The 22,553-nt window shown below is 44.9% G+C and overlaps 1 protein-coding gene across 1 annotated transcript in view; it reads left to right on the top strand.

The window, feature by feature from the left end:
• The window catches only part of POMT1 (protein O-mannosyltransferase 1), a gene marked incomplete in the record, with an annotated part of 442,385 nt that overhangs the window by 228,297 nt on the left and 191,535 nt on the right, over window positions 1-22,553 (top strand). Inside the window, 1 exon segment of the mRNA XM_053695732.1 lies at window positions 10,207-10,333. Coding sequence (XP_053551707.1) covers window positions 10,207-10,333 — 127 coding nt within the window.

The following is a 22,553-nucleotide window of genomic DNA, read 5'->3' as shown; positions in this document are numbered from 1 at the left end:
TGCATCTGTTACCTTTACTTCACAGTTTTGTAAGCAGTTTTGTTTTGGTTCACATACCCTTTGTCACATAACTGAACATACTCTGCCTAAGTGTTATGATGAGTATGCTGATGTGTTTGATAAGGTTGAGGCGCAGTCATTACCGCCCCACAGAACTTATGACTGCCCTATAGATCTTATACCTGGTAGTACCATTCCGTACGGGCACATATATCCATTGTCACAGCCTGAGTTGGCTCATTTAAAAGATTATTTGGATGAGAATTTGAAAAAAGGGTTTATCAGACCGTCTACTTCATCAGCAGGGGCAGCCATGTTTTTTGTAAAAAATAAGGATGGCAGTCTTCGACCGATTATTGACTATAGACAATTAAATAAATGTACAAAGAAGAACAGATACCCCCTGCCTCTCATTCCTGAACTAATTGAACGTTTACAGGGTGCCACTATCTATACCAAACTAGATCTCAGAGGTGCTTACAATTTGATCAGGATGAGGGCAGGGGATGAATGGTTGACAGCTTTCCGTACACGGTACGGACTTTACGAATACACGGTTATGCCGTTTGGATTATGCAATGCCCCAGCGACATTTCAGTGTTTTATAAACGATGTGTTCCATGACCTCTTAGATGTTTGCATTGTCATATATTTGGATGACATTCTTGTTTATTCGGACACATTTGAGAACCATTTGTCACACGTAAAACAAGTACTGGCTCGCTTAAGGGCTCATCGGTTATATGCCAAGTTAGAAAAGTGTATTTTTAACACTAATACTATTTCTTTCTTGGGGTATTGCATTTCACCTACTGGCATTTCTATGGAGTCTAGTAAGGTTGATGCCATCACCAGCTGGCCTACTCCAAGTAGCAAAAAAGAAATTCAAAGATTCCTTGGGTTTGCGAATTTCTATAGAAAATTCATTAAAAACTTCTCCCATGTTGTCAGACCTTTAACTACTTTAACACGTAAAGATGTTAAATTTCTATGGAATCATAAAGCTGAGGATTCCTTTAACACTCTCAAAAGCAAGTTCATTTCAGCCCCTATTCTGCAATTCCCAGACCCCAGTTGTCATTATACGCTTGAGGTTGACGCTTCGGAGTATGCTATAGGGGCTGTTCTCTCTCAGAGACCCTCTCAAAGCGAACCCATGCACCCGGTGTCCTACTACTCCCGAGTCATGAGTTCTGCTGAAATCAATTATGGCATTGGTGATAAAGAGCTTCTTGCTATTAAATCAGCTCTGGAGTTCTGGAGGCACCTCCTTGAAGGTACAAAACATCCTATCACGATATATACAGACCAACGCAATTTAGAGTATTTGAGGTCCAATAAGACTTTGACTTCACGTCAGGTCCGATGGAGTCTGTTCTTTTCACGTTTTGATTATGTGATTACATACCGACCAGGGTCAAAAAACCTTAAGGCTGATTCCCTCTCTAGAAAAGACCCCAGACCACCTAACTTGGAAGTTCCGCGGTCTGTTATACCCGAAGACAGAATCATATGTCTAACAAAAAATTTCAAATCTGCTTTGAAAGAACAACAAAGACTGGATCCAACTCTAAACCGTCTTGATTTAAGTAAACATACCGATGATCTGTTTTATCATGCCAATCAATTATACATTCCACCAGCTCTTAGGGATGAGGTTGTTGCCACTGCTCACGATTCACCCTTAGCGGGTCATCCTGGGGTCCACAGAACCTTGCATCTGCTTATGAGGACTTATTGGTGGCCCAAGATGATTGACACAGTCACTCAGTTTGTTCAAACTTGCCTTGTCTGTACCACTAGAAAACATCACCATAACCGTCCATATGGATACCTTCTTTCTCTACCTATACCTGAGAGACCGTGGGTTGACATTGCAATGGATTATATCGTTGATTTACCACCATCCTTAAATTATAATACCATTTTAGTGATGGTAGATCTCTTCTCTAAAATGGCTCATTTTCTACCTCATAGAGGTCTCCCAACAGCTTCTGAAACTGCTGCATTATTTCTGAATCATATAGTAAAACTGCATGGTTTACCTGATTCAATCACCACGGATAGGGGTACACAGTTTACCTCAAGATTTTGGAATCAACTATGTCGTTCTCTTAACATAACTAAAAGACTGAGCACCGCATACCATCCACAGACCAATGGTCAGACAGAGAGAACTAATCAGTCATTAGAACAGTATCTCCGCTGCTACTGTACATTAGAACAAGACAATTGGCATACTTTATTAGCTACAGCCGAGTTCGCCCATAACAATTCACTTAATTCCTCTACAAAAACAACACCGTTCTACGTGAATTATGGTTTTCATCCAACATATAACTCAGTTTCCTCGAGTGACTCTCCAATGCCTGTTGTCACTGATACAGTGAATTCCATTGCCAAAGGATTTGCCTCTTTGAAACTGGTATTACAGGAAGCTCAAGCTTCGCAGAAACGCCATTACGATCTACGTCGTTCAAGGCCTCCCGACTACAAAGTTGGTGACAAAGTATGGTTAAGCACAAAAAACCTCAGGTTAAGAATACCAACCAAAAAACTTGGTGCACTCTATTTAGGGCCCTATGAGATTGTAAAGGTAATCAATGCTAACGCAGTTACTCTGCACTTGCCCACTTCTTTGAAGATACACCCAACGTTCCATGTATCCCTTTTAAAACCCTATGGCATGGTGAGAGGTGTAAATCAGCTTTCGTCGCATGCTCCACAGATGGCGGATGATATGGAGTATGAAATTGAGTCTATCTTGGACTCCCGTTACCTCCGAAACCAACTTCAGTACCTGGTTAGTTGGAAGGGGTTTGGTCCTGAAGAAGATTCCTGGGAGCCTTGTGCCAATGTGTCTGCTCCTCGTCTTCTGTCTTTGTTCCACCGTAGGAACCCTGACCGTCCTGGTCCCTGATCCGCTGAGCGGCTCCTTGAGGGGGGTGTCCTGTCAGGGTTATGTCAGGTTTATGTACTGTCCCTTTAAGACTTGTTTAACATACCCCTATTTAAGGCTCCTCCTCACTCTAATCTATGCTTGGTAATTTGTTGCACTTGATTCTCTCAAGAGCCTGTGAAGACACCTAGCCTAATCCCTGCAACTCTGCTTGGATCCCTTCGTTTTCCACTCACTATACCGTGAGCCTTCCTGCCAGCTGACCCTGTTCAGTCTACAAGGTATTGGGGTCCTTACCTGCTCAAGCTTCCCTGGAACTAAGAAGCTGTTTCTAGGAGCCGTTTCCCCTGCTGCTCCGATCAGCGTGTGACGTCAGAACCGGCATCCGGTCCTGCAGATTCAGCGTCTGCTCCTCTCTCACCTCAAGCTGTGTTTCCTTGTCGCAGCTCCATCGGACACTCTCTCGCACTTACCTGGTTTAGTGCTCTCCGGATCCTGGTCTGTATATAATATATATATTGTCAGTACTATACTTGCCTGAGTCCTTATATTGTTGACTTCCTAAAACCGCAACTAAAGACTGCTTACCATTGATTTACGGACTTCCTCTTATGAGACTTGTTACTTGTGCCTAAGGGCAAACCTACTCAGTATTGATATGTGTTATAGATGTGCATATCCAAATATCTACTCCCATTTGCCTAAAACAGTGACTTATCTCTCTAAGCTAAAAGCATCTTCTCTTATTCTGAACTGTAACATATAATGCACTAATTTCATATGTTACCTAAGCCTGCCAGCTGTTCATACTGATCACAACCCTGAGTATTGTGACATTAATCTTGCAGCATATAAGTTCTCATCCATGTGTGACTGTGGGAGTGTATGAACCTTGTATATATTTTACTTTGATTGGGATGCATGTATGAAGTTGTTCTGCCAATTAATCACAACTTAATTCTACTCTGAAGTTTGAATCTCTGAAGTACTCCTATACTTTCACACTACCTTGCTTACATATAATCTAAGTTGCGTGACGCCTCTGTATCTCTCTGTATCCCTACAGTAGAGACCCTCAGTACGATGAGCACAACAGGATTCTAATAAGTTCAGTCTTAGTGAATCCGAGGTATGGTGTGAGGCTGAGTGGTCCTACAAGAACCAGGATACTAGTTCACCCATTTATTTGTACATATCATTACAGTACATTACATACATTACACTCCTATATTTAGAAAAATGTTTCCAATAGACGCCACTACACGGGACTTATGGCAGACGGTCCCTAAGGTGGAGGGAGCAGTTTCTACTTTAGCAAAGCGTACCACTATCCCTGTTGAGGACAGTTGTGCTTTTTCAGATCCAATGGATAAAAAATTGGAGGGTTACCTTAAGAAAATGTTTATTCAACAAGGTTTTATTTTACAGCCCCTTGCATGCATTGCGCCTGTCACTGCTGCGGCGGCATTCTGGTTTGAGGCCCTGGAAGAGGCCATCCAGACAGCTCCATTGAATGAAATTATTGACAAGCTTAGAACGCTTAAGCTAGCTAACTCATTTGTTTCTGATGCCATTGTTCATTTGACTAAACTAACGGCTAAGAATTCCGGATTCTCCATCCAGGCGCGTAGGGCGCTATGGCTTAAATCCTGGTCAGCTGACGTGACTTCAAAGTCTAAATTACTCAACATTCCTTTCAAGGGGCAGACCTTATTCGGGCCTGGCTTGAAGGAAATTATTGCTGACATTACTGGAGGCAAGGGTCATACCCTTCCTCAGGACAGGGCCAAATCAAAGGCCAAACAGTCTAATTTTCGTGCCTTTCAAAATTTCAAGGCAGGAGCAGCATCAACTGCCTCCGCTTCAAAACAAGAGGGAACTGTTGCTCATTCCAGACAGGCCTGGAAACCTAACCAGTCCTGGAACAAGGGCAAGCAGGCCAGAAAGCCTGCTGCTGCCCCCAAGACAGCATGAAGGAACGGCCCCCTATCCGGAAACGGATCTAGTGGGGGGCAGACTTTCTCTCTTCGCCCAGGCGTGGGCAAGAGATGTTCAGGATCCCTGGGTGTTGGAGATCATATCTCAGGGATATCTTCTGGACTTCAAAGCTTCTCCTCCACAAGGGAGATTTCATCTTTCAAGGTTATCAGCAAACCAGATAAAGAAAGAGGCATTCCTAAGCTGTGTGCAAGACCTCCTAGTAATGGGAGTGATCCATCCAGTTCCGCGGACGGAACAAGGACAGGGATTTTATTCAAATCTGTTTGTGGTTCCCAAGAAAGAGGGAACCTTCAGACCAATCTTGGATCTAAAGATCTTAAACAAATTCCTCAGAGTTCCATCATTCAAAATGGAAACTATTCGGACCATCCTACCCATGATCCAAGAGGGTCAGTACATGACCACAGTGGACTTAAAGGATGCCTACCTTCACATACCGATTCACAAAGATCATCATCGGTTCCTAAGGTTTGCCTTTCTAGACAGGCATTACCAATTTGTAGCTCTTCCCTTCGGGTTGGCCACTGCCCCGAGAATTTTTACAAAGGTTCTGGGCTCACTTCTGGCGGTTCTAAGACCGCGAGGCATAGCGGTGGCTCCGTATATAGACGACATCCTGATACAGGCGTCAAGCTTTCAAATTGCCAAGTCTCATACAGAGATAGTTCTGGCATTTCTGAGGTCGCATGGGTGGAAAGTGAACGTGGAAAAGAGTTCTCTATCACCACTCACAAGAGTCTCCTTCCTAGGGACTCTTATAAATTCTGTAGAGATGAAAATTTACCTGACGGAGTCCAGGTTATCAAAACTTCTAAATGCTTGCCGTGTCCTTCATTCCATTCCACGCCCTGTCAGTGGCTCAGTGCATGGAAGTAATCGGCTTAATGGTAGCGGCAATGGACATAGTGCCATTTGCGCGCCTGCATCTCAGACCGCTGCAATTATGCATGCTAAGTCAGTGGAATGGGGATTACTCAGATTTGTCCCCTCTACTAAATCTGGATCAAGAGACCAGAGATTCTCTTCTCTGGTGGCTTTCTCTGGTCCATCTGTCCAAGGGTATGACCTTTCGCAGGCCAGATTGGACGATTGTAACAACAGATGCCAGCCTTCTAGGTTGGGGCGCAGTCTGGAACTCCCTGAAGGCTCAGGGATCGTGGACTCAGGAGGAGAAACTCCTCCCAATAAATATTCTGGAGTTAAGAGCATTATTCAATGCTCTTCTAGCTTGGCCTCAGTTAGCAACACTGAGGTTCATCAGATTTCAGTCGGACAACATCACGACTGTGGCTTACATCAACCATCAAGGGGGAACCAGGAGTTCCCTAGCGATGTTAGAAGTCTCAAAGATAATTCGCTGGGCAGAGTCTCACTCTTGCCACCTGTCAGCAATCCACATCCCAGGCGTAGAGAACTGGGAGGCGGATTTTCTAAGTCGTCAGACTTTTCATCCGGGGGAGTGGGTTCTCCATCCGGAGGTGTTTGCTCAACTGGTCCATCGTTGGGGCAAACCAGAACTGGATCTCATGGCGTCTCGCCAGAATGCCAAGCTTCCTTGTTACGGATCCAGGTCCAGGGACCCGGGAGCAACGCTGATAGATGCTCTAGCAGCTCCTTGGTTCTTCAACCTGGCCTATGTGTTTCCACCGTTTCCTCTGCTCCCTCGACTGATTGCCAAAATCAAACAGGAGAGAGTATCAGTGATTCTGATAGCGCCTGCGTGGCCACGCAGGACCTGGTATGCAGACCTAGTGGACATGTCATCTCTTCCACCATGGACTCTGCCTCTGAGGCAGGACCTTCTAATACAAGGTCCTTTCAATCATCCAAATCTAATTTCTCTGAGACTGGCTGCATGGAGATTGAACGCTTGATTCTATCAAGGCGTGGTTTCTCCGAGTCAGTCATTGATACCTTAATACAGGCTCGGAAGCCTGTCACCAGGAAAATCTACCATAAGATATGGCGTAAATATCTTTATTGGTGTGAATCCAAGAGTTACTCATGGAGTAAGGTTAGGATTCCTAGGATATTGTCCTATCTCCAAGAGGGTTTGGACAAAGGCTTATCAGCTAGTTCTTTAAAAGGACAGATCTCTGCTCTGTCTATTCTTTTGCACAAGCGTCTGGTAGAAGTTCCAGACGTCCAGGCATTTTGTCAGGCTTTGGTTAGGATTAAGCCTGTGTTTAAAACTGTTGCTCCCCCATGGAACTTAAACTTGGTTCTTAAAGTTCTTCAGGGAATTCCGTTTGAACCCCTTCATTCCATTGATATTAAACTTTTATCTTGGAAAGTTCTGTTTTTTATGGCTATTTCCTTATCTCGAAGAGTCTCTGAGTTATCTGCCTTACAATGTGATTCTCCTTATCTGATTTTTCATTCAGACAAGGTAGTTCTGCGTACCAAACCTTAGTTTTTACCTAAGGTGGTTTCTAACAGGAATATCAATCAAGAGATTGTTGTTCCATCATTGTGTCCTAATCCTTCTTCATAGAAGGAACGTCTTTTGCATAATCTGGACGTAGTCCGTGCCTTGAAGTTTTACTTACAGGCTACTAAAGATTTTCGTCAAACATCTGCCCTGTTTGACGTTTACTCTGGACAGAGGAGAGGTCAAAAAGCTTCGACAACCTCTCTCTCCTTTTGGCTTCGGAGCATAATACGCTTAGCCTATGAGACTGCTGGACAGCAGCCCCCTGAAAGGATTACAGCTCATTCTACTAGAGCTGTGGCTTCTACCTGGGCCTTTAAAAATGAGGCCTCTGTTGAACAGATTTGCAAGGCTGCGACTTGGTCTTCGCTTCACACCTTTTCAAAATTTTACAAATTTGACACTTTTGCTTCTTCGGAGGCTGTTTTTGGGAGAAAGGTTCTACAGGCAGTGGTTCCTTCCGTTTAAGTTCCTGCCTTGTCCCTCCCATCATCCGTGTACTTTAGCTTTGGTATTGGTATCCCACAAGTAATGGATGATCCGTGGACTGGATACACTTAACAAGAGAAAACATAATTTATGCTTACCTGATAAATTTATTTCTCTTGTGGTGTATCCAGTCCACGGCCCGCCCTGTCCTTTTAAGGCAGGTCTAAATTTTAATTAAACTACAGTCACCACTGCACCCTATGGTTTCTCCTTTCTCGTCTTGTTTCGGTCGAATGACTGGATATGGCAGTGAGGGGAGGAGCTATATAGCAGCTCTGCTGTGGGTGATCCTCTTGCAACTTCCTGTTGGGAAGGAGAATATCCCACAAGTAATGGATGATCCGTGGACTGGATACACTACACGAGAAATAAATTTATAAGGTAAGCATAAATTATGTTTTTGGGTTGTGGATTTATTTTTTTTTCAGCGTAAAATGACTGTTATTATTTTATCCCTCCCTCTCTAGTGACTCTTCTGTAGAGTTCCACATCTTGGTTATTACTATCCCATACATCACTAGCTCTTGGACTCTTGCCAATTACATGAAAGAAAACATAATTTATGTAAAAACTTACCTGATAAATTCATTTCTTTCATATTGGCAAGAGTCCATGAGACCCACCCTTTTTATGGTGGTTATGATTTTTTGTATAAAGAACAATTATTTCCAAATTCCTTTGTTGGTGATTTTTACTCCTTCTTTATCACCCCACTACTTGGCTATTCGTTAAATTGAATTGTGGGTGTGGCGAGGGGTGTATTTATAGGCATTTTGAGGTTTGGGAAACGTTGCCCCTCCTGGTAGGATTGTATATCCCATATGTCACTAGCTCATGGACTCTTGCCAATATGAAATAAATTAATTTATCAGGTAAGTTCTTACATAAATTATGTTTTATATATGCACAGTGTGTATCAGCAGTTAAGCACTGCATTACAAAAAGTCTGCACACACAAATATTTATATATGCACAGTGTGTATCAGCAGTTAAGCACTATATTACAAAAGGTCTGCACACACAATACATATTATATATGCACAGTGTATATCAGCAGTTATGCTCTACATTACAAAAGGTCTGCACAAACAAAAAATATAATATATGCACAGTATGTATCAGCATTTATGCATTACATTACAAAATGTTTGCACACACAATATATATTTATATATGCATATTATGTATCAGCAGATAAGCACTACATTTCAAAAGGTCTGCACACACAAATATTTATATATGCACAGTGTGTATCAGCAGTTAAGCACTACATTACAAAAGGTTTGCACACAATAAATATTATATATGCACAGTGTGTATCAGCAGTTATGCACTACATTACAAAAGGTCTGCACACGCAATAAATGTTATATATGCACAGTGTGTATCAGCAGTTAAGCACTACATTACAAAAGGTCTGCACACACTAAATATATATGCACAGTGTGTATCATTAGTTAAGCACTACATTACAAAAGGTCTGCACACACAATATATTTTATATATGCACAGTGTGTATCAGCAGTTGAGCACTACATTACAAAAAGTCTGCACACACAATAAATATTTATATATGCACAGTATGTATCAGCAGTTAAGCACTACATTACAAAAGGTCTGCACACACAATAAATATTTATATATGCACAGTATGTATGAGCAGTTAAGCACTAAATTACAAAAGGTCTGCACACACAAATATTTATATATGTACAGTGTGTATCCGCAGTTAAGCACTACATTACAAAAGGTTTGCACACAATAAATATTATATATGCACAGTGTGTATCAGCAGTTATGCACTACATTACAATAGGTCTGCACACACACTAAATATTATATATGCACAGTGTGTATCAGCAGTTAAGCACTACATTACAAAAGGTCTGCACACACAATAAATTGTATATATGCACAGTGTGTATCAGCAGTTGAGCACTACATTACAAAAGGTTTGCACACACAATAAATATTATATATGTACAGTATGTATCAGCAGTTAAGCACTAAATTACAAAAGGTCTGCACACACACTAAATATTATATATGCACAGTGTGTATCAGCAGTTAAGCACTACATTACAAAAGGCCTGCACACAGACTAAATATTATATATGCACATTATGCATTAGCAGTTAAGCATTGCATTACAAAAGGGCTGCACACACAAATATTATATATGCACAGTGTGTATCAGCAGTTAAGCACTACATTACAAAAGGTTTGCACACACAATAAATAGTATATATGTACAGTATGTATCAGCAGTTAACTACTGCATTACATAAGTTTTGCATACTCCATCACAGTGCATCATTGTAAATTTAATAACGTGGTAATTTACCCCTCTGTAATGTGCTTCTCATGTGATTTCTTTTACATCTAGGCTCAGATCCAGCTCTTGGGTAACCATGTGATTTGGTATTCTGCCAATGCCAGCACACTTCTGTATGTAGCCTTGCTGCTGTATTACCTGCTGCGCCAGAGGAGGGGTTTGTGCGATATCCAACAAGGTCTGTTCATGTACATGTGATACAACAGTGCTGTGTGTTTTCCTATTCTTAATACCCCCATATGCATTAACTTTTTATTTCAAGTTGTCTTCTCAGGGTTTTTTCAGATTTTACATTCTCCCCTATAAGCCCATATTTTGTTTTAAGACGAACTGGCTGGCTTTTATAGGGGGGGTTAAAAAAAACACCTTTTTAGTTGGGTGTGGCTGCTTCTATTTACACACCATCCTTTTGGTGAGAGTCTGCGAGCCATCACATCTGGGATTAAAGTCCTGTCCTATAGGAGAAGACAAAACACATCACACAACAGAGCATTAATCCATCCTACTTTCCCATGATTCTACACATTGAAAGGGGTTCTCAGACCAATGTGAAACCTGATGTCCCACTCAGAGACCCGGCAATAGGACATAGGGGTGTAAAAGAGTAAACTGGCAGTGAGAGTCAGTATCCTGCTGGAGACTTGTCCTGCAGCCTCCTCCTGTTGTTGTGTCGAAGTACTTACTGATCCTGTTTTAGGAGGATCTTCTACTGGAAGCTCCTCCAGCTTGGTACTCCTTCCTTAGATTCTATGTTAGTGTGTACTACACAGGATGGGCTCTTCTACTGGAAGCTCCTGCAGCTTGATACTCCTTCCTTAGATCCTGTGTTAGTGTGTACTACACAAGATGTGGTCTTCTACTGGAAGCTCCTGCAGCTTGGTACTCCTTCCTTAGCTCCTGTGTTAGTGTGTACTACACAGTATGGGCTCTTCTACTGGAAGCTCCTGCAGCTTGGTACTCCTTCCTTAGATCCTGTGTTAGTGTGTACTACACAGTATGGGCTCTTCTACAGGAAGCTCCTGCAGCTTGGTACTCCTTCCTTAGCTCCTGTGTTAGTGTGTACTACACATGATGGGCTTTTCTACTGGAAGCTCCTGCAGCTTGGTACTACTTCCTTAGCTCCTGTGTTAGTGTGTACTACACAGTATGGGCTCTTCTACTGGAAGCTCCTGCAGCTTGGTACTCCTTCTTTAGATTCTATGTTAGTGTGTACTACACAGTATGGGCTCTTCTACTGGAAGCTCATGCAGCTTGGTACTCCTTCCTTAGCTCCTGTGTTAGTGTGTACTACACAGTATGGGCTCTTCTACTGGAAGCTCCTGCAGCTTGGTACTCCTTCCTTAGATTCTATGTTAGTGTGTACTACACAGTATGGGCTCTTCTACTGGAAGCTCCGGCAGCTTGGTACTCCTTCCTTAGATCCTGTGTTAGTGTGTACTACACAGTATTGGCTCTTCTACTGGAAGCTCCTGCAGCTTGGTACTCCTTGCTTAGATCCTGTGTTAGTGTGTACTACACAAGATGGGCTCTTCTACTGGAAGCTCCTGCAGCTTGGTACTCCTTCCTTAGATTCTATGTTAGTGTGTACTACACAGGATGGGCTCTTCTACTGGAAGCTCCTGCAGCTTGGTACTCCTTCCTTAGATCCTGTGTTATTGTGTATTATACAAGATGGGCTCTTCTACTGGAAGCTCCTGCAGCTTGGTACTTCTTCCTTAGATTCTATGTTAGTGTGTACTACACAGGATGGGCTCTTCCATTGGAAGCTCCTGCAGCTTGGTACTCCTTCCTTAGCTCATGTGTTAGTGTGTACTACACAGTATGGACTCTTCTACTGGAAGCTCCTGCAGCTTGGTACTCCTTCCTTAGATCCTGTGTTAGTGTGTACTACACAGGATGGGCTCTTCTACTGGAAGCTCCTGCAGCTTGGTACTCCTTCCTTAGATTCTATGTTACTGTGTACTACACAGGATGGGCTCTTCTACTGGAAGCTCCTGCAGCTTGTTACTCCTTCCTTAGCTCCTGTGTTAGTGTGTACTACACAGTATGGGCTCTTCTACTGGAAGCTCCTACAGCTTGGTACTCCTTCCTTAGCTCCTGTGTTATGGTGTACTACACAATATGGGCTCTTCTACTGGAAGCTCCTGCAGCTTGGTACTCCTTCCTTAGATCCTGTGTTAGTGTGTACTACACAGGATGGGCTCTTCTACTGGAAGCTCCTGCAGCTTGGTACTCCTTCCTTAGCTCATGTGTTATTGTGTACTACACAGGATGGGCTCTTCTACTGGAAGCTCCTGCAGCTTGGTACTCCTTCCTTAGATTCTATGTTTTAGTGTGTACTACACAGTATGGGCTCTTCTACTGGAAGCTCCTGCAGCTTGGTACTCCTTCCTCAGCTCCTGTGTTAGTGTGTACTACACAGGATGGGCTCTTCTACTTGAAGCTCCAGCAGCTTGGTACTCCTTCCTTAGATCCTGTGTTAGTGTGTACTACACAGGATGAGCTCTTCTACTGGAAGCTCCTGCAGCTTGGTGCTCCTTCCTTAGATCCTGTGTTAGTGTGTACTACACAGGATGGGCTCTTCTACTGGAAGCTCCTGCAGCTTGGTACTCCCTCTTTAGATCCTGTGTTAGTGTGTACTACACAGTATGGGCTCTTCTACTGGAAGCTCCTGCAGCTTGGTACTCCTTCCTTAGCTCATGTTTTAGTGTGTACTACACAGTATGGGCTCTTCTACTGGAAGCTCCTGCAGCTTGGTACTCCTTCCTTAGCTCCTGTGTTAGTGTGTACTACACAGTATGGGCTCTTCTACAGGAAGCTCCTGCAGCTTGGTACTCCTTCCTTAGCTCCTGTGTTAGTGTTTACTACACATGATGGGATTTTCTACTTTAAGCTCCTGCAGCTTGGTACTCCTTCCTTAGCTCCTCTGTTAGTATGTACTACACAGGATGTGCTCTTCTACTGGAAGCTCCTGCAGCTTGGTACTCCTTCCTTAGATCATGTATTAGTGTGTACTACACAGTATGGGCTCTTCTACTGGAAGCTCCTGCAGCTTGGTACTCCTTCCTTAGATCCTCTGTTAGTGTGTACTACACAGTATGGGCTCTTCTACTGGAAGCTCCTGCAGCTTGGTACTCCTTCCGTAGATTCTATGTTAGTGTGTACTACACAGTATGGGCTCTTCCATTGGAAGCTCCTGCAACTTGGTACTCCTTCCTTAGCTCCTGTGTTAGTGTGTACTACACAGGATTGGCTCTTCTACTGGAAGCTCCTGCAGCTTGGTACTCCTTCCTTAGCTCATTTGTTAGTGTGTACTACACAGTATGGGCTCTTCTACTGGAAGCTCCTACAGCTTGGTACTCCTTCCTTAGCTCCTGGGTTATTGTGTACTACACAGTATGGGCTCTTCTACTGGAAGCTCCTAAAGCTTGGTACTCCTTCCTTAGCTCCTGTGTTATTGTGTACTACACAGTATGGGCTCTTCTACTGGAAGCTCCTACAGCTTGGTACTACTTCCTTAGCTCCTGTGTTAGTGTGTACTACACAGGATGGGCTCTTCTACTGGAAGCTCCTGCAGCTTGGTACTCCTTCCTTAGATCCTGTGTTAGTGTGTACTACACAGGATAGGCTCTTCTACTGGAAGCTCCTGCAGCTTGGTACTCCTTCCTTAGTTCATGTGTTAGTGTGTACTACACAGTATGGGCTCTTCTACTGGAAGCTCCTGCAGCTTCGTACTCCTTCCTTAGCTCCTGTGTTATTGTGTACTACACAGGATGGGCTCTTCTACTGGAAGCTCCTGCAGCTTGGTACTCCTTCCTTAGATCTTGTGTTAGTGTGTACTACACAGGATGGGCTCTTCTACTGGAAGCTCCTGCAGCTTGGTGCTCCTTCCTTAGATCCTGTGTTAGTGTGTACTACACAGGATGGGCTCTTCTACTGGAAGCTCCTGCAGCTTGGTACTCCCTCTTTAGATCCTGTGTTAGTGTGTACTACACAGTATGGGCTCTTCTACTGGAAGCTCCTGCAGGTTGGTACTCCCTCTTTAGATCCTGTGTTAGTGTGTACTATACAGTATGGGCTCTTCTACTGGAAGCTCCTGCAGCTTGGTACTCCCTCTTTAGATCCTGTGTTAGTGTGTACTACACAGGATGGGCTCTTCTACTGGAAGCTCCTGCAGCTTGGTACTCCTTCCTTAGCTCATGTGTTAGTGTGTACTACACAATATGGGCTCTTCTACTGGAAGCTCCTGCAGCTTGGTACTCCTTCCTTAGCTCATGTGTTAGTGTGTACTACACATGATGGGCTCTTCTATTGGAAGCTCCTGTAGCTTGGTACTCCTTCCTTAGATCCTGTGTTAGTATGTACTACACAGGATGGGCTCTTCTACTGGAAGCTCCTGCAGCTTGTTACTCCTTCCTTAGCTCATGTGTTAGTGTGTACTACACAGGATGGGCTCTTCTACTGGAAGCTCCTGCAGCTTGGTACTTTTTCCTTAGCTCCTGTGTTAGTGTGTACTACACAGGATGGGCTCTTCTACTGGAAGCTCCTGCAGCTTGGTACTCCTTCCTTAGATTCTATGTTAGTGTGTACTACACAGGATGGGCTCTTCTACTGGAAGCTCCTGCAGCTTTGTACTCCTTCCTTAGCTCATGTGTTAGTGTGTACTACACAGTATGGGCTCTTCTACTGGAAGCTCCTGCAGCTTGGTACTCCTTCCTTAGCTCATGTGTTAGTGTGTACTACACAGTATGGGCTCTTCTACTGGAAGCTCCTGCAGCTTGGTACTCCTTCCTTAGATTCTATGTTAGTGTGTACTACACAGGATGGGCTCTTCTACTGGAAGCTCCTGCAGCTTTGTACTCCTTCCTTAGCTCATGTGTTAGTGTGTACTACACAATATGGGCTCTTCTACTGGAAGCTCCTGCAGCTTGGTACTCCTTCCTTAGCTCATGTGTTAGTGTGTACTACACAGTATGGGCTCTTCTACTGGAAGCTCCTGCAGCTTGGTACTCCTTCCTTAGCTCCTGTGTTAGTGTGTACTACACAGGATGGGCTCTTCTACTTGAAGCTCCTGCAGCTTGGTACTCCTTCCTTAGATTCTATGTTAGTGTGTACTACACAGTATGGGCTCTTCTACTGGAAGCTCCTGCAGCTTGGTACTCCTTCCTTAGATCATGTGTTAGTGTGTACTACACAGGATGGGCTCTTCTACTGGAAGCTCCTGCAGCTTGGTACTCCTTCCTTAGATTCTATGTTAGTGTGTACTACACAGTATGGGCTCTTCTACTGGAAGCTCCTGCAGCTTGATACTCCTTCCTTAGCTCCCGTGTTAGTGTGTACTACACAGGATGGGCTCTTCTACTGGAAGCTCCTGCAGCTTGGTACTCCTTCCTTAGATTCTATGTTAGTGTGTACTACACAGGATGGGATCTTCTACTGGGAGCTCCTGCAGCTTGGTACTCCTTCCTTAGCTCCTGTGTTAGTGTGTACTACACAGGATGGGCTCTTCTACTGGAAGCTCCTGCAGCTTGGTACTCCTTCCTTAGCTCCTGTGTTAGTGTGTACTACACAGTATGGGATCTTCTACTGGAAGCTCCTGCAGCTTGGTACTCCTTCCTTAGCTCATGTGTTTGTGTGTACTACACAGGATGGGCTCTTCTACTGGAAGCTCCTGAAGCTTGGTACTCCTTCCTTAGATTCTATGTTAGTGTGTACTACACAGTATGGGCTCTTCTACTGGAAGCTCCTGCAGCTTGGTACTCCTTCCTTAGCTCCTGTGTTAGTGTGTACTACACAGGATGGGCTCTTCTACTGGAAGCTCCTGCATCTTGGTACTCCTTCCTTAGATTCTATGTTAGTGTGTACTACACAGGATGGGCTCTTCCATTGGAAGCTACTGCAGCTTGGTACTCCTTCCTTAGCTCATGTGTTAGTGTGTACTAGACAGGATGGGCTCTTCCATTGGAAGCTCCTGCAGCTTGGTACTCCTTCCTTAGATTCTATGTTACTGTGTACTACACAGGATGGGCTCTTCTACTGGAAGCTCCTGCAGCTTGGTACTCCTTCCTTAGCTCATGTGTTAGTGTGTACTACACAGGATGGGCTCTTCTACTGGAAGCTCCTGCAGCTTGGTACTCCTTCCTTAGCTCATGTGTTAGTTTGTACTACACAGTATGGGCTCTTCTACTGGAAGCTCCTGCAGCTTGGTACTCCTTCCTTAGCTCCTGTGTTATTGTGTACTACACAGTATGGGCTCTTCTACTGGAAGCTCCTGCAGCTTGGCACTCCTTCCTTAGCTCCTGTGTTAGTGTGTACTACACAGTATGGGCTCTTCTACTGGAAGCTCCTGCAGCTTGGTACTCCTTCCTTAGCTCCTGTGTTAGTGTGTACTACACAGGATGGGCTCTTCTACTGGAAGCTCCTGCAGCTTGGTACTTCTTCCTTAGCTCCTGTGTTATTGTGTACTACACAGTATGGGCTCTTCTACTGGAAGCTCCTGCAGCTTGGTACTTCTTCCTTAGATTCTATGTTAGTGTGTACTACACAGTATGGGCTCTTCTACTGGAAGCTCCTGCAGCTTGGTACTTTTTCCTTAGCTCCTGTGTTAGTGTGTACTACACAGGATGGGCTCTTCTACTGGAAGCTCTTGCAGCTTGGTACTCCTTCCTTAGATTCTATGTTAGTGTGTACTACACAGGATGGGCTCTTCTACTGGAAGCTCCTGCAGCTTGGTGCTCCTTCCTTAGCTCATGTGTTAGTGTGTACTACACAGTATGGGCTCTTCTACTGGAAGCTCCTGCAGCTTGGTACTCCTTCCTTAGATCCTGTGTTAGTGTGTACTACACAATATGGGCTCTTCTACTGGAAGCTCCTACAGCTTGGTACTCCTTCCTTAGCTCCTGTGTTAGTGTGTACTACACAGTATGGGCTCTTCTACTGGAAGCTCCTGCAGCTTGGTACTCCTTCCTTAGCTCCTGTGTTATTGTGTACTACACAGTATGGGCTCTTCTACTGGAAGCTCCTGCAGCTTGGTACTCCTATCTTAGCTCATGTGTTACTGTATACTACACAGGATTGGCTATTCTACTGGAAGCTCCTGCAGCTTGGTACTCCTTCCTTAGCTCCTGTGTTAGTGTGTACTACACAGGATGGGCTCTTCTACTGGAAGCTCCGGCAGCTTGGTACTCCTTCCTTAGATTCTATGTTAGTGTGTACTACACAGTATGGGCTCTTCTACTGGAAGCTCCTGCAGCTTGGTACTCCTTCCTTAGATCCTGTGTTAGTGTGTACTACACAGGATGGGCTCTTCTACTGGAAGCTTCTGCAGCTTGGTACTCCTTCCTTAGATTCTATGTTAGTGTGTACTACACAGTATGGGCTCTTCTACTGGAAGCTCCTGCAGCTTGATTCTCCTTCCTTAGCGCCCGTGTTAGTGTGTACTACACAGGATGGGCTCTTCTACTGGAAGCTCCTGCAGCTTGGTACTCCTTCCTTAGATTCTATGTTAGTGTGTACTACACAGTATGGGCTCTTCTACTGGAAGCTCCTGCAGCTTGGTACTCCTTCCTTAGATTCTATGTTAGTGTGTACTACACAGGATGGGCTCTTCTACTGGAAGCTCCTGCAGCTTGGTACTCCTTCCTTAGCTCATGTGTTAGTGTGTACTACACAGGATGGGCTCTTCCATTGGAAGCTACTGCAGCTTGGTACTCCTTCCTTAGCTCATGTGTTAGTGTGTACTACACAGGATGGGCTCTTCCATTGGAAGCTCCTGCAGCTTGGTACTCCTTCCTTAGATTCTATGTTACTGTGTACTACACAGGATGGGCTCTTCTACTGGAATCTCCTGCAGCTTGGTACTCCTTCCTTAGCTCATGTGTTAGTTTGTACTACACAGTATGGGCTCTTCTACTGGAAGCTCCTGCAGCTTGGTACTCCTTCCTTAGCTCCTGTGTTATTGTGTACTACACAGGATGGGCTCTTCTACTGGAAGCTCCTGCAGCTTGGTACTTCTTCCTTAGCTCCTGTGTTAGTGTGTACTACACAGGATGGGCTCTTCTACTGGAAGCTCCTGCAGCTTGGTACTCCTTCCTTAGATCCTGTGTTAGTGTGTACTATACAGTATGGGCTCTTCTACTGGAAGCTCCTGCAGCTTGGTACTCCTTCCTTAGCTCCTGTGTTAGTGTGTACTACACAGGATGGGCTCTTCTACTGGAAGCTCCTGCAGCTTTGTACTCCTTCCTTAGCTCCTGTGTTAGTGTGTACTACACAGGATGGGCTCTTCTACTGGAAGCTCCTGCAGCTTGGTACTCCTTCCTTAGATTCTATGTTAGTGTGTACTACACAGTATGGGCTCTTCTACTGGAAGCTCCTGCAGCTTGGTACTCCTTCCTTAGATTCTATGTTAGTGTGTACTACACAGTATGGGCTCTTCTACTGGAAGCTCCTGCAGCTTGGTACTCCTTCCTTAGCTCCTGTGTTAGTGTGTACTACACAGTATGGGATCTTCTACTGGAAGCTCCTGCAGCTTGGTACTCCTTCCTTAGCTCATGTGTTTGTGTGTACTACACAGGATGGGCTCTTCTACTGGAAGCTCCTGCAGCTTGGTACTCCTTCCTTAGATTCTATGTTAGTGTGTACTACACAGTATGGGCTCTTCTACTGGAAGCTCCTGCAGCTTGGTACTCCTTCCTTAGCTCCTGTGTTTGTGTGTACTACACAGGATGGGCTCTTCTACTGGAAGCTCCTGCATCTTGGTACTCCTTCCTTAGACTCTATGTTAGTGTGTACTACACAGGATGTGCTCTTCTACTGGAAGCTCCTGCAGCTTGGTACTCCTTCCTTAGATTCTATGTTAGTGTGTACTACACAGGATGGGCTCTTCCATTGGAAGCTACTGCAGCTTGGTACTCCTTCCTTAGCTCATGTGTTAGTGTGTACTACACAGGATGGGCTCTTCCATTGGAAGCTCCTGCAGCTTGGTACTCCTTCCTTAGATTCTATGTTACTGTGTACTACACAGGATGGGCTCTTCTACTGGAAGCTCCTGCAGCTTGGTACTCCTTCCTTAGCTCATGTGTTAGTGTGTACTACACAGGATGGGCTCTTCTACTGGAAGCTCCTGCAGCTTGGTACTCCTTCCTTAGCTCATGTGTTAGTTTGTACTACACAGTATGGGATCTTCTACTGGAAGCTCCTGCAGCTTGGTACTCCTTCCTTAGATTCTATGTTAGTGTGTACTACACAGTATGGGCTCTTCTACTGGAAGCTCCTGCAGCTTGGTACTCCTTCCTTAGATTCTATGTTAGTGTGTACTACACAGTATGGGCTCTTCTACTGGAAGCTCCTGCAGCTTGGTACTCCTTCCTTAGCTCCGGTGTTAGTGTGTACTACACAGTATGGGATCTTCTACTGGAAGCTCCTGCAGCTTGGTACTCCTTCCTTAGCTCATGTGTTTGTGTGTACTACACAGGATGGGCTCTTCTACTGGAAGCTCCTGCAGCTTGGTACTCCTTCCTTAGATTCTATGTTAGTGTGTACTACACAGTATGGGCTCTTCTACTGGAAGCTCCTGCAGCTTGGTACTCCTTCCTTAGCTCCTGTGTTAGTGTGTACTACACAGGATGGGCTCTTCTACTGGAAGCTCCTGCATCTTGGCACTCCTTCCTTAGACTCTATGTTAGTGTGTACTACACAGGATGTGCTCTTCTACTGGAAGCTCCTGCAGCTTGGTACTCCTTCCTTAGCTCATGTGTTAGTGTGTACTACACAGGATGGGCTCTTCTACTGGAAGCTCCTGCAGCTTGGTACTTCTTCCTTAGATCCTGTGTTAGTGTGTACTACACAGGATGGGCTCTTCTACTGGAAGCTCCTGCAGCTTGGTACTTCTTCCTTAGCTCCTGTGTTAGTGTGTACTACACAGGATGGGCTCTTCTACTGGAAGCTCCTGCAGCTTGGTACTCCTTCCTTAGATCCTGTGTTAGTGTGTACTATACAGTATGGGCTCTTCTACTGGAAGCTCCTGCAGCTTGGTACTCCTTCCTTAGCTCCTGTGTTAGTGTGTACTACACAGGATGGGCTCTTCTACTGGAAGCTCCTGCAGCTTGGTACTCCTTCCTTAGCTCCTGTGTTAGTGTGTACTACACAGGATGGGCTCTTCTACTGGAAGCTCCTGCAGCTTGGTACTCCTTCCTTAGATTCTATGTTAGTGTGTACTACACAGTATGGGCTCTTCTACTGGAAGCTCCTGCAGCTTGGTACTCCTTCCTTAGATTCTATGTTAGTGTGTACTACACAGTATGGGCTCTTCTACTGGAAGCTCCTGCAGCTTGGTACTCCTTCCTTAGCTCCTGTGTTAGTGTGTACTACACAGTATGGGATCTTCTACTGGAAGCTCCTGCAGCTTGGTACTCCTTCCTTAGCTCATGTGTTTGTGTGTACTACACAGGATGGGCTCTTCTACTGGAAGCTCCTGCAGCTTGGTACTCCTTCCTTAGATTCTATGTTAGTGTGTACTACACAGTATGGGCTCTTCTACTGGAAGCTCCTGCAGCTTGGTACTCCTTCCTTAGCTCCTGTGTTAGTGTGTACTACACAGGATGGGCTCTTCTACTGGAAGATCCTGCATCTTGGTACTCCTTCCTTAGACTCTATGTTAGTGTGTACTACACAGGATGGGCTCTTCTACTGGAAGCTCCTGCAGCTTGGTACTCCTTCCTTAGATTCTATGTTAGTGTGTACTACACAGGATGGGCTCTTCTACTTTAAGCTGCTGCAGCTTGGTACTTCTTCCTTAGCTCATGTGTTATTGTGTACTACACAGGATGGGCTCTTCCATTGGAAGCTCCTGCAGCTTGGTACTCCTTCCTTAGATTCTATGTTACTGTGTACTACACAGGATGGGCTCTTCTACTGGAATCTCCTGCAGCTTGGTACTCCTTCCTTAGCTCATGTGTTAGTGTGTACTACACAGGATGGGCTCTTCTACTGGAAGCTCCTGCAGCTTGGTACTCCTTCCTTAGCTCATGTGTTAGTTTGTACTACACAGTATGGGCTCTTCTACTGGAAGCTCCTGCAGCTTGGTACTCCTTCCTTAGCTCCTGTGTTATTGTGTACTACACAGGATGGGCTCTTCTACTGGAAGCTCCTGCAGCTTGGTACTTCTTCCTTAGCTCCTGTGTTAGTGTGTACTACACAGGATGGGCTCTTCTACTGGAAGCTCCTGCAGCTTGGTACTCCTTCCTTAGATCCTGTGTTAGTGTGTACTATACAGTATGGGCTCTTCTACTGGAAGCTCCTGCAGCTTGGTACTCCTTCCTTAGCTCCTGTGTTAGTGTGTACTACACATGATGGGCTCTTCTACTGGAAGCTCCTGCAGCTTGGTACTCCTTCCTTAGCTCCTGTGTTAGTGTGTACTACACAGGATGGGCTCTTCTACTGGAAGCTCCTGCAGCTTTGTACTCCTTCCTTAGATTCTATGTTAGTGTGTACTACACAGTATGGGCTCTTCTACTGGAAGCTCCTGCAGCTTGGTACTCCTTCCTTAGATTCTATGTTAGTGTGTACTACACAGTATGGGCTCTTCTACTGGAAGCTCCTGCAGCTTGGTACTCCTTCCTTAGCTCCTGTGTTAGTGTGTACTACACAGTATGGGATCTTCTACTGGAAGCTCCTGCAGCTTGGTACTCCTTCCTTAGCTCATGTGTTTGTGTGTACTACACAGGATGGGCTCTTCTACTGGAAGCTCCTGCAGCTTGGTACTCCTTCCTTAGATTCTATGTTAGTGTGTACTACACAGTATGGGCTCTTCTACTGGAAGCTCCTGCAGCTTGGTACTCCTTCCTTAGCTCCTGTGTTAGTGTGTACTACACAGGATGGGCTCTTCTACTGGAAGCTCCTGCATCTTGGTACTCCTTCCTTAGACTCTATGTTAGTGTGTACTACACAGGATGGGCTCTTCTACTGGATGCTCCTGCAGCTTGGTACTCCTTCCTTAGATTCTATGTTAGTGTGTACTACACAGGATGGGCTCTTCCATTGGAAGCTACTGCAGCTTGGTACTCCTTCCTTAGCTCATGTGTTAGTGTGTACTACACAGGATGGGCTCTTCCATTTGAAGCTCCTGCAGCTTGGTACTCCTTCCTTAGATTCTATGTTACTGTGTACTACACAGGATGGGCTCTTCTACTGGAAGCTCCTGCAGCTTGGTACTCCTTCCTTAGCTCATGTGTTAGTGTGTACTACACAGGATGGGCTCTTCTACTGGAAGCTCCTGCAGCTTGGTACTCCTTCCTTAGCTCATGTGTTAGTTTGTACTACACAGTATGGGCTCTTCTACTGGAAGCTCCTGCAGCTTGGTACTCCTTCCTTAGCTCCTGTGTTATTGTGTACTACACAGT

The sequence above is a fragment of the Bombina bombina genome, chromosome 12 (genome assembly GCF_027579735.1).
Source record: "Bombina bombina isolate aBomBom1 chromosome 12, aBomBom1.pri, whole genome shotgun sequence".
NCBI classification, from domain to species: Eukaryota; Metazoa; Chordata; class Amphibia; order Anura; family Bombinatoridae; genus Bombina; species Bombina bombina.
This window is presented reverse-complemented; position numbering and strand designations above follow the sequence as displayed.